The 14533-nt window shown below is 52.5% G+C and overlaps 1 protein-coding gene across 4 annotated transcripts in view; it reads right to left on the reverse strand.

Annotated features, from left to right (window-relative positions):
* Positions 1–5543: 5543 nt before the first annotated feature.
* The window catches only part of ADCYAP1R1 (ADCYAP receptor type I), a 56417-nt gene continuing 47427 nt past the window's right edge, over positions 5544–14533 (reverse strand). For 2 of the 4 annotated variants that reach the window (XM_032483765.1, XM_032483762.1), the window contains 3 exons: positions 13254–13383; positions 11894–11935; positions 10186–10408 (listed from right to left, as the gene is read on the reverse strand). In XM_032483765.1, the coding sequence (XP_032339656.1) occupies positions 10220–10408; positions 11894–11935; positions 13254–13383 (361 nt within the window). In that variant the 3' untranslated portion in view covers positions 10186–10219. Of the gene's footprint in view, positions 10409–11893; positions 11936–13253; positions 13384–14533 lie in introns of all 4 variants that reach the window. The other 2 variants (XM_032483763.1, XM_032483764.1) reach the window with 2 other exon arrangements.

A 14533-nucleotide genomic window follows, 5' to 3' on the forward strand; every position in this document is an offset into this window, starting at 1 on the left:
TTCCCAAAGCCCTCCCCAGCTGTATCAGATGACGCTAATAGTCAAGACACAATTTACAAGAGACTGAAGACTGAACTCCATCTCACATGTGCGGTAGTGTTGAACTGACCATGAGCATTTGGGGATCCAGCTCAGGGGATGTTAACTAGAGACACATTCAATCTTGATTATGATTAAGTAATGTTGTGTGGCTTCTTCATTCTTTTATGATACAAACAAACTCCACATTCATCCCTCCCTTTCCCCTACTGTTTCTGGCCGGCTTCGTGTTGGCTGTGGCAGACGGGCTGCGGTTTTCTTTTACCATGATTTCTGATTGCCGTGTACGGTGTGTTCAGAGTTACATAGCTCCTCATTGTGAACAAACTGTGTTAACTGCCCAAAGTAGATCTTGTAAATCAACTTAACATTTATCAGAAAAAAAGTTAGATTATTGCTATCCATCAGGAACACCTCTGTATTCCACTTGGTATTACAAATTGAGGCAGATGGCCAGAGAGCATATCATACTTGGAACTATTCTCCAGTGTCTGGCATCGTGAGTAATAGTGGAGGAACACATTTTGGCATGTATGGAACCAGAAACTCTGTGAGAAAAATCTTCCAATCATCAGATATGTAAAATTTTAAGGGGAGGATGCTGTTCTCACTGGTGCTGAGTCCAAACTATCAAAAATAAAACACATATTTGACTAATCAAGTGATTGAATTATATTTCAATTATATGTCTAGAAAATTATGTAAAAAGTGTTGTCCAATAAAGAGGTGATCAAAGAATACACAACTACAGGTAAAAAATATCATAAATAATATAAATATTACATTATTTTTCTGGATTTTTAGAATATTTATGATAGTTGTCAACTTTCCTCATTTAAAAATTAATTTTTACACTTAATTTTGAATTTAAATTTGTGCATTTTTAATAAAGGAGGTCCCCTCAAAATTATATGTTTCAGGTCCCGTAAAACCAAGATCTGCCTTTGTTCACGGGAATAAATTGGCCACACAAAGATTCAGCTCTCAAGTAGATACAGTGTCTTGGAACTGTCTGTGGTGCTGGAGCCAAGTTCCCTTGGCTCTCTCCATGGTACTTACAGCACAGGTCCCTGCCTGTGCCAATAGATTGTTCCCAGAGATGAAGAGCTGGGATTATCCACTGAGATCATGGTTAATGCATAGGAAGGGATGCTTCTGCTCATGGAGAGAGTGTCTAAGGAGTAGAGGGCTGACCATCCCAGATGTCTCCTTTCTGCCCTTGATCTAGACTCAGGCATGGCTTGGAGCTCAATGTTTTTCTTGAGCTGATGCTCTTCTGGTGCCCCTGTCTTTTGAGTTCCCTGAATTAGGTAATTTGCCCCACATATCCATCATTGACCCCCATCTTTTCCAAATTACCTAAGTCAAAGCAGTGTGCCAGCTCAGCCAGTGAAACTTCAGTCTTTCTCTCCCTTTGCTGTGCATTGAATTGTGTCCCTACCACACCCCACCTCCACTCCCACCAAAGACACATTGAGGTCCTAACTCCAGGTACCTGTAATGTGACCTTATTTGGAAATAGGGGTTTTGAAGATGCAATTAGTTAATATGAAGTCATATTGGATGAGGGTGGATCCCAAATCCAGTATGAGCTGTATCCTAATAAGAAGAGTAGAAGACAGAGAGACACATAGGGAGAAAGCCATGTGTGACTGAGGAAAAGATTGGGCTGATGCAGCTACAAGCCAAGGAGTGCCAGGAATTGCCAGCCACACTAGAAGCTAAGAGAAAAGCATGGAGCAGATTCTCTCTAGAGCCTTCGGAGAGCATTGCCCTGCTGGCACCTTAATTTCAGGCTTCTGGCCCCCAGAACTGTGAGAGAATTCATTTCTGTTGTTTGAAGCCACATAGTCCATGGCAATTTGTTATGGCAGCCCTGGGAAAGCAGTGTGCCCGTCCTGGAACATGTGCTTTATTTCAAACCTCGATGTATTTACTCCTACTGGTCCCTCTACAGGGGATGCTCTTCCCATAGGTGTCTGTAGGGATCCACAGGAGATGGGCTGACGAGGCCAGGAGGGGCAGGCTGTTCAGGTGCTTACATGAGCATTAAGCATCTTAGATAGGCCTTCCCTGGCTGTCGCGTCTACAATAGCCCACCTCAACCCCAGTTCTCTCTGCTGATCAACTGCTTTATTTCCCTCATAACATTTTCCTCCATCTGAAATCACCTCATTTCTTTCCTTCTTTACTTGCAATCTAAGCTCCTGAGATCAGGGCCCTTATCTGTGACACTCACCAGATTGATACCCCTAAGCCCGTCCTTTATAGAAATTTAGAAAACAGCTATTTCAGAGGACAAGAAAAACTATCTCCATGTGAGCATTTACAAGACCACATCCTAAAAGTTAGAAGAGTTCTTGGTGACTGAGTTTTACGTGTCAAATTCATAATCTTGCATCCAGAATGGAGGGGGGAAGCTGTATCTATGTTCAGACCAGAAGACTGCCTGGGATGGGCATCCACCAGGGGGCAGTCTAAGGTAGTTGGGAGGCTCAGAGGCACCCAAGTTGGGTTCACTTAAGGACAATGGACAGAAATTTAAAGATCAGAGGAAAAAAAAAAAAGGTGAACTACATGACTATATCACCATTCTGATGATGCCCCAAATGAAAAAGATTAAATAATGTAAGAGTCACGCAGGAGCAGAATCCACTCGGGGAAATGCAGTCATGAGGGAGCAAAAATGATGGAAGACACCAGTAGTGATGCAAACATGCCCTCACACCTCACACCTCACACCAGAGGAGGTTCCTGTGGGTGAGCATAAACGGTTCCCTCAATTCTGACTGGGGACCCTCTAGAGTCATTCTTTGGTCCAGGTTGGAGACTGCACCCCCCAGTTTGTTCCCAATGTCATGCAGTGGGACATCAACAGGATCACTCAGACTGGTTTTTCACAAGTGTGGACAAGCTCAGTGACCACCACCCAAGCCCCTAACGATGCAGGGAGTTTGAGACTATGGGACAAACTAGTATCTGCCAGCCTGTATTCATTCTCTCTTCCAGCTTTCCTCAAGGGTACATGACATCCCCAGCCTTGAAGTGTGGCATGTGATTAACTGTTGCCCAGTGAGATATAGGTGGATGTGAGGCTTCTTCTTAAAAGAAAATAAACTAGGAGAAGGGATCTTCTGCCTTCTCTCACATCCTCCTACATCCGGTGACATCCAGACCTCCAGGAGCCATCTGGGACTGTGAGGTGACTTTGAGACTGAAAGTCACATGCTGAGGATGGAGGAGCTGAGAGGCAGAAGCGTGAATCCTTACAGAGAGCGTACAGCCTCCATACCAGTTCTGGAATGCCTGCCTCTGGCCTCCTTTAATGTGAGAAAAATTAACTTCTACCTTATGTAAGTCACCTTTTATTGGGATTTTCCTCTTATAGCTCACTGAACTCGATCCTAGGTGGTTCAGAGATGGTCTTATACTTACTTTGATTGAAAATAAATGGACTGTATTTTTATGGGATGACTTTCTATTGGACATTCCTGCTTCCTGTCCTTAGACAGTGGTCTGGGAAGAAGCACCAATCCAAGCTCATGCTGCTGATGTTCCTGCTTGTCCTCACCACCCCCCCAACCCCGGCTGTTAGTTAATCATTGTCAAACCCCAAGGTTCACAAAAAGGAGTTGTGATGCCCGGCTGGTGTCCTCAGCTAGGATGTCTAGAGCAACGGCTCCTAAAATGTTGTCTGCAGATCCCCAGTAGCAGCACCTGGGAACTGTTTAGAACCAAATGATCATGCCCTCCCTCAGACTTAGATCAGAAATTCTGGGGGTGGGCCAGCAACCTGTATTTTAACAACCCCTCGAGTGATTCTGATGTATCCTAAAGCTTGAGAACCAATGGGTACCCAAGAGGAATTGCTCACACTACCAGGAGCCAAGAGCCTCATCAGGAAAGGTTGAAGGCTTTCTTTTGTGAGGCTTGAGAGAAAAGAGGGCTGGAATCATTGGTGAGTTTGGAGGAATGGATAGAGGACACAGGATTTAATTAGTGTTCATAAGGACTAAGTCGTTAGATGCCAGGAAATCCAAGTCTAAAATGGAATTCAAGCCTCTCCATTTACTTTTGGTTCTTTATCTTTGCTTCGTGAGTGTGACCTCTCAGAATGAAACGTATGAAACCTCAATTTATCATGGTCACATCAATGAGATTATTTTTCTAAGCACAGGGAAGTCGTCTGTGTGAGCATAGTCTGACACCCAAGATTAATGTTCACCCTTTGAGAGTAGGTTCCATTTCAGAAGGACCTCAAGATACCTGCTAAATGAGTCATGTGACATAGCCTGATAATTCCCCTGCAGACTGAAAGCAGAGATGGGCCTGGAGAGGAAAGAGCCGGGGTGATCTCAGGAAGCAGAGGCAGGCAGCCTCCCAGCTGGGGAACAACCCCACGAGATATGCGGGAGCTTTCAGTGCGTGGTCTGTCTGGCTGCAGGGCTCACGTGCAGCTGGGCTGGGATTCATCAGAGTGGCCCCCCTGAACCCCGGACAGAGCTGGCTCTGCAATTGTGGTGGCCCTCAGGCCTGTGGGGGCAGGCATTATTCTTTCAGTAGTTTTTAATACTGCTGTTAATTCTAGAAATTCTCCAGACACATGAACCTGACCTCCCAAAGGTAAAACCCAGGAAGGTCAAATTTCCAGCCTCACGGCAGCTAGAATACAGCCAATCTGACAGACTCATGCGAGACTGATTCAGAGGCGAGCAACTAGAGGAAAGAGGCTGCACGTGGAGTCAGACTTGCTGGGGACAATGACAGCAAAGCTCTCTGCTTTCAAAAACGGTAATTGTGAGGCGGAGTCTCTGGCACAGAAGAGACACTGCCCCAGTCAACAGCTTTGTCTTCAGTTCCATGGCATGATATGGCTTGAGACACCTTTTCTGGTTTCTCCAGCCTCAAGAGAATTCTGTGAGCTGCCCAACATCTTTTTTCCTAAACTCCTTTTCTGATTTATCAGCCAAAATGATCTTCTGTTGCTAGTAACAAAAAATTCTGAATAATCTAAAAATGGGCATTGAAAGTTGTAAAATCAATAGACCCTCAAGGAAATGGGTGTTACCTGGAATCAGTTATCTGGTCTGGTGGGGGCTGATGGCTCTGAGTATCCAGAAGCATTGGGGGATGGGATGCTGGCAGCCTGTCGTTACCTGTGGAATGAAATGTTCACCGCAGGCAGGCTTTGGGGATATCTGATGGCCACGCTCATAAAATAATGAAGTACTGTGAGGTGAGCTGCTGCCACTTCTAGGAACCCAAAACACCCAAGTGACCTCGATTCCACTGAGGCTGCATGATCCTTGAGGGTCCTTTTGAGGCCAGGACTTTGCTCTTCCAAGTCCATTCTAAGCTCACTCAGGCCCATTCGCATACTTCTCCATTGAACTCTAAAGGGCCACAGAGCCTTGTAGACTGGATTACTCTGGGGGACCAGATTTCCTCCCCCTCCACCGCCTCTCCTCCCTGCCCTCCACTCCTGCCAAGTTACAGCCACCAGGGAAAACGGTAAGACATTTATTGAGTCATCTAGAGCAGTTTCACATCCTTAAAATCCCGGACAAGGGTGTGAGCACAGCACTGACGGCCACAGCGGTAGCAGGAGCTCTGTGGGGCTTTTCTTTATCGTGGGAGATGAAACCCAGGCGGGCCCGGCTCCCACAGCGAGCCTGGAGCCACTTCTGGGATGCCAGGGGCCTCCCCACTCCAGCCCTCACAGGGGCAAAGCTACAGAAGACAGACATAAGACAAGACGCACATGGCCAAGCAGACACATCCCAGGACGTCAAGTTCAGGGAAAGGAGAATGATGGGCGCACAGCCCACTTGAGGGATGTCCCAGATCCTTGAAGGGTTCCCATGGGGGTAACGTGGAAACACTGACATCACCCACAAGGAAGTCGCCCCGTTCTAACCCAAGAACAATCAATCAACTGACGGGTAAACCTGGAATTCTGTGTCCATCAGAGCCCACTGGACTTCCCCTTCCCCCTTAGTGCTGGTGGTTTTACAAATGGGGCAAAGGTTAACCCAGGAGGGCTCAAAGCAGTTGACAGCAGTTGACAGACCCCTTTCCGGGGTCCTCACCCCAGGAATCAGCTCACATCTATATCGTTTTCAAAGTTCTTTCCCATACAAGAGCATCTCACCTCACTCTCACCCCTGGCCTGCGGGCAGGCCTTAACCCATGTCCTCCCATTTCTCAGATTCAGAAGCGGAGGCCTGGAGAGGTTCAGCCCTGAGCACAGAGCAGGTGGTGAAGCCCAGGCGAGAACGCGGTTCTCCCACATCACACCGACGCCACTGTTCCTCCTGCAGCCTGGAGTCCTGACAACTTCCGTAGCCAGAGCCCCTCTCCTGCACAAAGCTGAAGGTTTTCTGTTCGGAAGCATTAGTGGGGGTCTTGTTCTGGTTCATGCACAGGACTGGACGCTCATCGGCCCACCTCCTCCTTCAGGTTTATAAAGATACTGAATTCTGACATGGCGCAGCCACTGCGCTAAGCCCTCCTGTGAGCGCTTCCCCATTAGCCCAGCGGGGAGGTCTGACCTGCAGCTCTCCAAGCGTCCTCCCGGCTCTAGTACTCCGTGAGTCTCCCCAAAGATCGATGAAGAAGGGGTCCAAACCAAACAGCATGTCAGTGGCCAAGCTGGGAGACGGCCAGGCCTCCCGCTCCCTGCTCAGGGCTCCTCCAGCAGGCGTCCACGGCCACTGCGGCCAAGAGGAGTTTATGATGACAAAGCACTTGCTGCTTTCACTGTGGAGTAGCCTTGAGGCGATCAAGGGCACTCACTGAATTACAAAGAAAGGCTCTTCTAGCTTTCCTTCTGGAAAGGGGGAGGGTCAGATGGAGGAGGTGAGTCATGCCCTTGGTGGGTGATGATGGACTTTGGGGTATTTCAAGCCTTGGGCTGGGCTCCAGGTCCCTGGCTCTATTCCCCAGAGAAGCCAGTTCAGGGAGGGGTACGGTCAGAGAAATAATCACTGCAGGCCACTGGATGTGCCAAGGACGGTCACGGAGCTGCCCACTGAGACAGAGAATGTGGCCTGGCCTCAGACAAGCTGGGGACCACCAGAGAACCCCTGAGCACCCCGATTCCCACACTCCCAGCCCTCACAGGCTTCCTGGAGGCCTCAGCACCCCTGACTTGGAGTTCCATTTCCCCAGGGGCTGGAGTCTCTCTCTTGACACTGTGTGTTCCATGTCATGACAGAGGATGAGAGATTTCTTTACTCCAAGGGAAACTCAGCCTCCCCTGGGTGAGTCTTATCCTTTAGGATTGCATGGAACAAAGACAAGCCCCTTTCAGAGACATGGAGTCTGAGAACTCTGCTCCTCTCCAGCCTCACCATTCCTCAGGCCCTCAACCCCTCCTTGCTCAATGTGATTTCTTACCCGTTCCTGGTTAGGGCAAACAGCGCAGTCCTTGCCTAGGGCCCATTCCCAGTGGATGGCTGGTGTTCAGATGAGAATTCCAGAGATACGATGGGCTATACAAACAATTTAGTCTTATTGCCCATTCTATAGATTTGAAAACAAAGGGTCAGAGAGGGAAGAGCTTCACCCAGATCCCATGCTATCCCCTCACTGCCTGTGATCCTGAAGGACAGCTGCCTAACCTCCTGAAACATTCAAAATACATTGGGGGTGTCTGCTCACAAGGCTGGTAACAGCTCGTTCGGAGAGAAAAGCAAATCCACAGGAACCTGGAACCTCTACGAGGACGCAGGCCCGGGGCTCAGGTGTCAGCATGGCATGGGGGTTCAGGGTGGGTTTTGTTTTTTGCTATTTTGTGATGACACGGCTATAAAATCAAAGCCTCTCCTTCCATGGTGAAGCAGACCTGCTGGTGGGCGCAAGGATGAAAATTAAGGTCCATTCTCAGGGGACCACTCCTAGGCTCTGGGGGTGGCTGCTGCCCACCCTGCTCCGGCCGGGACACGGCTGGGTCTGCACATCGTGCCCAAGGCACCTGTCCAACTGTCCCTGAACTGATCCTTCCCTCCAGCTTCCACTGTAGCGTCCACATGGGAGAGACAGATGTTCTACTTCTGAGAAAGGGAACATGCACAGTGCTGCCCCCCTCTCCACACAAAAACAAACAAAGGCACTGCTGAACCTTAGATGACACATGTAACGATGATGCGCACCCTTTTACCTGCCTTGGCTTTGAACTGGAGAACTCCCAAAGCACAGAGCTCAAGAAGCATCACAAATGGGGAAGCTGAAGCCCAGACTACGGAGCGCTATGACCAGTCTCAGCAGTCCGAGCTCCACTGGGGCAGATTCTGTCTCTAAATCCCAGCCCGTGGCTCCTTCCAAGCAGCTCAGGCCCCCCACCAGTGTCCAAAGTCCAGGAGACACCCCGTCAGGTAACACACATGGCTCCCAGCCGGAGGGGAGGGGAGCAGAGGCAGGCGCAGGACAGAAGGGCCACCACACGCCCCGTGGCCAGCGTGCCCAGGGAAGGGCAAGCAGGCCCTGTTCTCCCTGTGGCTCAGCTGAGCCCGGGGGTCCACAGTGCTTCACTGGGACATGGGGCTGGTCTCTAAACTGAGCACTGAGCCCTCCTCCCATCACTTCGAAGGCCTCTTCAAGAACAGGTCCCCACGTCCCCGGGGCCTCTTCCTTTTTATAAAACCAAGCAAAGCAACATTCTTCCTGCCCCCAAACTCTCCACATGTTCCAGAACATGACCACAAAACAAGCCCACAAATATACATGGACAGGAACACCACACGCTGACACTGAATGAGGCAGGCCCCACACGCAGGCCGTGGCCCGCAAGTACTTTCCTCCACCTTCCCTGAACCTGGTTCTGCCCCATTTCAAATTCTTAGGCTATGGGCGAGCAACTTGTGGCTGGGCAGCCAGGACAGGAGTCGGGGTGCAGCCACTCCCCCATCAGCAGTTTCTGCTAACAGGCATGGCAGGTGTGGCTTCCCCTCCCAAACCCTAGGACATCCCAGCATCCATGCTGACTCAATGTCAAGCACACAGAGAAAGTCTTTGCAGAGGTCTCAGAGAGTTCTCAGTAGCTGAGCCCAAGGAGTTGGGGGCCAGAGCTCCTCATTGTCCATGGGAACAGGGGGTGAAGGGGAGCCCTGGGCCCTGGACGTGGGCACATGGAGGTGTAAGATGCTTCAGGATTCACTGATATCACAGGAAGGCGGCTGGTTCATCGGAGTCATGGCTTTGACTTCAGGGGAAATGGGAAGAGGGTGGGCTCCGGGGCTCTATGTGGTAGGTGTGGTTGGGAAGCAGTATCTCTGAGGCGTCCATCTCTCAACCTTCTGCAGCTGATGCCTCGGGGCCAGAGGGGCAGAAGGGAGGCTACCAGATGAACCCTGCCCACGTGGAGTCAGGGGTAACATAATGGAAATGGTGAAGGTCTTCTTCCATGGGTCCCTCCAAACTCTTTCCATCTCCGTTCCAATCACATCCACATTTCTGGCTCTTGGCAATTTTTCTTGGGCCACATGAAAAGCACCGGGGCTTTCTCTGACCTTAGCCCCAGACCCAATCTGAGGTCTCTGATTGGAAGAGCCCTGGAGCTGTCCTACTGTGCCGATACCCAGAAGCTGGGCAACTGGACACCAACATGTTGGGTGAGCATGGGTCTGGCCTGCACTGAAAACCTCTCTGGCCATCCAAGCTGGACCTCTGATGGCCTAAGGGACCAGGCCAGCCCTGAAAAGGGCCCCAGAGGGGAGAGCCGGCTCAAGGAGTCCACACTGAGAGTCAGACACTGCAAGGGGGTGCTGTCAGGCAGGCCCCACCCCAAATCCCCCAAAGCAAGGTCATCAGTCTCTGCTCACAAGGCCTCCCACCCAGGGTCAGGGGATCACTGAGGCTGGTGGACAGGGGGCACGATGGCGCTGAGGATCTGCCTGAGGTGAGCAGGGACACTGGGTGAAGGGGTAGGGATGGGACAACTTTTCCAAAATTAAGGAGTATTTACATGTCTGGGGTCAGGGCCCAGGGGCCCATGGTGATGGCGCCAGTGCCAAAACGGGGAGGGGAGATACCCATCTGTGCCCTGCATCCTTCTCCCCCCTCGGGGGGCCCAATTCCAGCCCAGGGCCTGCCCGGAGGGAGAGAAGAGGCCCAACATGCGTGGGCCAGCGCCCGCCCGCAGCCCCGGCCTGTGCGCGGAGCAGAGGAGGGGGCGGGGGGCTCAGGTGGCCAGGTTGTCCGCCGGGAGGCCAGACATACGGATCTGGGAGCTGCTCTTGCTCAGGATGGAGAGCTGGGTGCCCCCGTTCACCCCGCTGCTGGCCAGGGACGGGTGCCGGTGCTTGAAGTCCATGGTGAAGTAGCGGTTCACCTTCCAGCTCCGCCACTTCCGCTTGATCTCCGCCTGCACCTGCGGGAGGGACGTGGGCGTCACTGCTGGATGGATGCCCTCTCACGCCTCACCCACCTGCCTGCGTGCCCTGGGGCTTTTTCCAGGTGGGCACTGCCACCTCCCACACCCCCTCTCCCCGGCTCTGCCGAAATTGCCGCTTGCAGCCCTGGAGGTCACCCGAGGGAAAGGGAGGCCCCTGAGGAGCTGACCGTGGCCCCGTCCCAAGTCACTGTCTGAGCAAGGCCTCTAATGGCATCTCGTGGCCCACGGGCCTCCGCTTCTGGCTCTCAGTGTCCTACAGGCAGAGACTAGCTCAGGCGGTCTTTGAAGCAGGCCCTTAGGGCAGATAGGTCACGGCCAGAAGCCCGGCCCTTGCTGCCCACAAGAGTGGCTGCAGAAGACAATCACCTGGAGAGCTTTAACCCCCGGATGCCCAGACTGTACCCCAGAACCATTACATCCAAACCTCGGGGGTGACGCACCCATGTGTTTTAAAGTTTCCTGGGGATTCCAATATGCTGTTAAGGATGAGAATCACTGAATAAAGCACTCTTCTGGGTGAACACACCCCCCTGTTGCCCACAGCAGTACGTGCGGGGCGTGCCCAGTTTCAGTGCCCATGCGCCCAGCCCCTCGTCCAGCACCTTTGTGCAGTGCCGGCAACCCCTCCCACCACAGGCCCTGGCAAGCTCCTTGTACTCCCTCTCAGCTCTCCCAGCTGCTCCCTGCAGGGCTGTCTGCCTCTCCTTATCTATCCTCATCTGACCCTTGTGTAGGTTGTCTGAGACAATCTTCTATTTCTCAGATGCAAAAAGGGGAGGAGCCACAGGGTCAGGCAGCCACCACCCTAGCATTTGATGCAGTGAGTTCTAAGCCATCCACCCATTCAGCCCTTGCTCCCATCTCAGCACCTCTGTTCTGTGCTCTGTTCAAAAGCACCACCTTAAAAGGCTAGCACAGGAGAACTGAAGACCACAGCTCCAGAAATGGAGCATCACTAGAAGGTTCCACGCCTCTCCCCAGGGTCTCTCCAAATCTCCACAGTCCGCATTCTACAGGGGATGGGTTTGGGCAGGCAGGCTGACCTGCTGGTGGCGGTGCTGAACTTCAGGCAGCTCCCCACTCAGCATCCCTGCCCATCACAGCCTCAGGAACTGGAGGTGCCATTTCCTGTGCCCTGTCCTTCCTCATTTTCAATTCGTCTTTACTAAGGTGTGTCTTACGGAGAAAACCCCCCCAGGAGGGACTGCGCTCAGCAGTTGATGCCTTTACAGGTGGAGCCCCTCGCTAATGGCCTCAGCTGCACAGCAGGCAAAGGGGGACAGATTCTGGCACGGGGGAGGCTGTCAGGAGACCCCAGCACGGCTGCCGTCCTCCTTCTGTAGGTGCTGGGAGTCTGGCAGAGCCCTGGTCTGGAGGATAGACCTGAGTGGCCAGCAGGCCACGCCTCTATCTGTTTCCCAGTAAGCCACACCTCCACCATTACAGAGGCCAGGATCTTACCTCTCCATTCAGAAAACAGTACAGAACAGCCACCACAAAGCCCTAGGGAGAGAGAACAAACAAAACCTGAGAATGCTAGCAAGGAACCTCCCACGCGGGGTGTGTGGGAGGCAGCGGGAGCTGGGAGTGACACCAGGAAGCAGGGAAATAAGATGATCTGGATGTGGGCATCTGTCTGGGAACCTGGGGGAAGATGGGGAAAGTTCTGCTCCACCAAGATGGCCACATTCATGAAGTCAAGTGGCGGGTGGGGAGTTCCCTCCCAACCACAGCCCTGGCTTCGGATTGCACATTCCCTCAGTCAAATTCTTCTCGTCCCCAAAGGTCAGCTCTAACCCACTTTCATGCCCCAGAATGTTCCCTGAGCTTCTCAAACAGCCTGCAGGGTAGCACTTCTCCAGGACAGAAGAGACCTGTCTTTATCCACCACCACCTCCCCACTCCCGCCTCCCTCAGCCAGACACCCATGCTCACAGATCACACAAAACACCACGTAAGTGCCTGGCACATAGTAGGTGTTTCTTCTACACATGTTCTTTACTTGTATTCTGTGCATTTAGAATTCCTGTGCTTAGACAGGAACCCCTTTGTCAATAAACCCTTTTGCCTGAACAGGCAAAATGGCTTTGAATTAAAAAGTGGGGAGGGAGAGAGTCAACTCAGACACACAGTGTAACTTTCTGACTGTCAAGGTCAAATCCTCCTCCAAACAGTTGGGTTAGGGAGAGGTGCTCTGTCCTGGGGACACTCAAGGGTCACCTCTGCCTTCACAGACCCACTCCTGCACCCATCTGTTCACTTACTCTCTATGCATCCCGGCACTGACTCACTCCTTCACTCACTCCTTTACAGCCCCATCTACTTACTCCTTCATGCATGAGTCACTAGTCCTCCTGCTCGGTCACTCCCTCGATCATTTATTTACATATCTGTTTGTTCATCCCCCTGTTCAGCTCATTCAGCTCCCTGTGACCAGGTCCTGTGCTGGGGACCCCAGCTCGGGTAAGACAGAGCTCCCAGCACTCATGGGATGCGTGGTCTACAGGCTGAAGTCAGGATGTGCACAAAGAGGTCTCGTGAGGGTGATGATGAGGGCGGAGAGCTGCCATCTCTGATCGCAGAAGGGAGGTCTGGCTCAGGACACCCAGACACAGTAACCAGAAGACATCAGTGTGTCTTCTCATTGGAGCCCAGAGGGTAGACAGCAGAAAGGGCTCTCCCAGCTCCCTTCTAGTCTCTACTATTATCCCAGAGACGGAAACGCGGAGTCTAGGTTAAAGATGTGTCTGGAACCACCAACAAGGTAGAGGCCAGGGCCTGGTTCCCCACGAGTCCTGCCCTCCACACGCCCCACACCCACCTGGAAGGAGCCCAGCCCCAGCTCAAACACGAGTCTCTCCCTCTTGCTGACGTTCTCCGGGGAGAAGGCGAAGACGGTATAGTGGATTCCAAACAGTGGGATGAGCAGCAGGGTGGACCGGGCGAGCCGTCTGTCGGGAGAGAGTGAGACATCTGCTCTGGGGGCCGCCAGGGCTGGGGGCCAGAGCCATGGAGGGCAGAGAACTCCAGTCCCAGCCCCCTACTCTCCTCCAAAGCCGGGGACCCTGTCCATGGACCCCCTCAGGGTTCTCTCCCAGTGCACGGGCCTGGGAGAGACGGTGGCTGACAGAGCCCAGGCTTCCAGAACTCCCTGGGAACTTCCCCCAGGCTGCAGGTGCCCATCCCTCTAGGACACACAGAGCCTTGTAGATGAGCACATGTGAGTAGGTGATTTACATGGGCCTCTTTTGGGAGGTGCGAAACTCTTGGGAAAAGTGAAGTTGGGGCAAAACACTGGGATAGGATTTGGAAGAACAACATAATGTGTCCTCAAACAAAACAAACATTCTCTTGCTCTGAAAGGAAGCTCTCTGTTCCTGGAAAGAGCAGCCTCTAGGGGGCCACAGAGACAGTTAGCTTTCCTAAGCCTGGGGCTAGCCAGGGACCCTCGTGGAGAGTGATGGGGAGGTGCTGATGACAGGGAGGCAGGTGGGGTGCAGCGGGTAGATCACAGAAGGAGAGACTTGGGAGGGATCCCAAGAAGGACTGACTGACTCTGGGCATATAGTCACCATCGAGCAGAGGAACCTGCCACGCGGGAAACCATAAGAGGGAGAGAAGGCTGTCTGCTCGGGTCAGGGTGGAACGGGAAGGGGAGAAATGGCCCAAGGGACCTTGGCATGCCCTGAGAGGCCAGCTCTTCAGGGGTTCCTCTGCTTGCTCCCACAGAAGCCACGGAAAGACATCAAGAGTAGGCACCATGGCACACGTTCTTCTAGGTCCTGCTCTGTTGGGGGCAGGGGGACTCCCAGAGGGTCTCCAAGAGTGGGGCCCCACCTTCGCCCACCCCTGCAGTCTGCCCCCTGGGCACTCTGAGAGGGGAAGCAAGCAAGAGGTTCAGCCTCACCCTCTCCCGGCAGAGCTCAGTCCAACGGGGTGGAGAGCTGGTGTGGGGGTGGCTGCTTGATTTGGGGCAGTTACAACATGTGCCCCTCCCTGTCCCCCATCCCAGCCTTTCTGGAAGAGAATGTTCTGTGGGGGCTCCAGGTTTCAGGAGAAGCAGAAGCCACAGAGGGCCTCAAATGAGTGAGGTCCTTGGCT

This window comes from Camelus ferus, chromosome 7 (genome assembly GCF_009834535.1).
Source record: "Camelus ferus isolate YT-003-E chromosome 7, BCGSAC_Cfer_1.0, whole genome shotgun sequence".
Lineage (NCBI taxonomy): Eukaryota > Metazoa > Chordata > Mammalia > Artiodactyla > Camelidae > Camelus > Camelus ferus.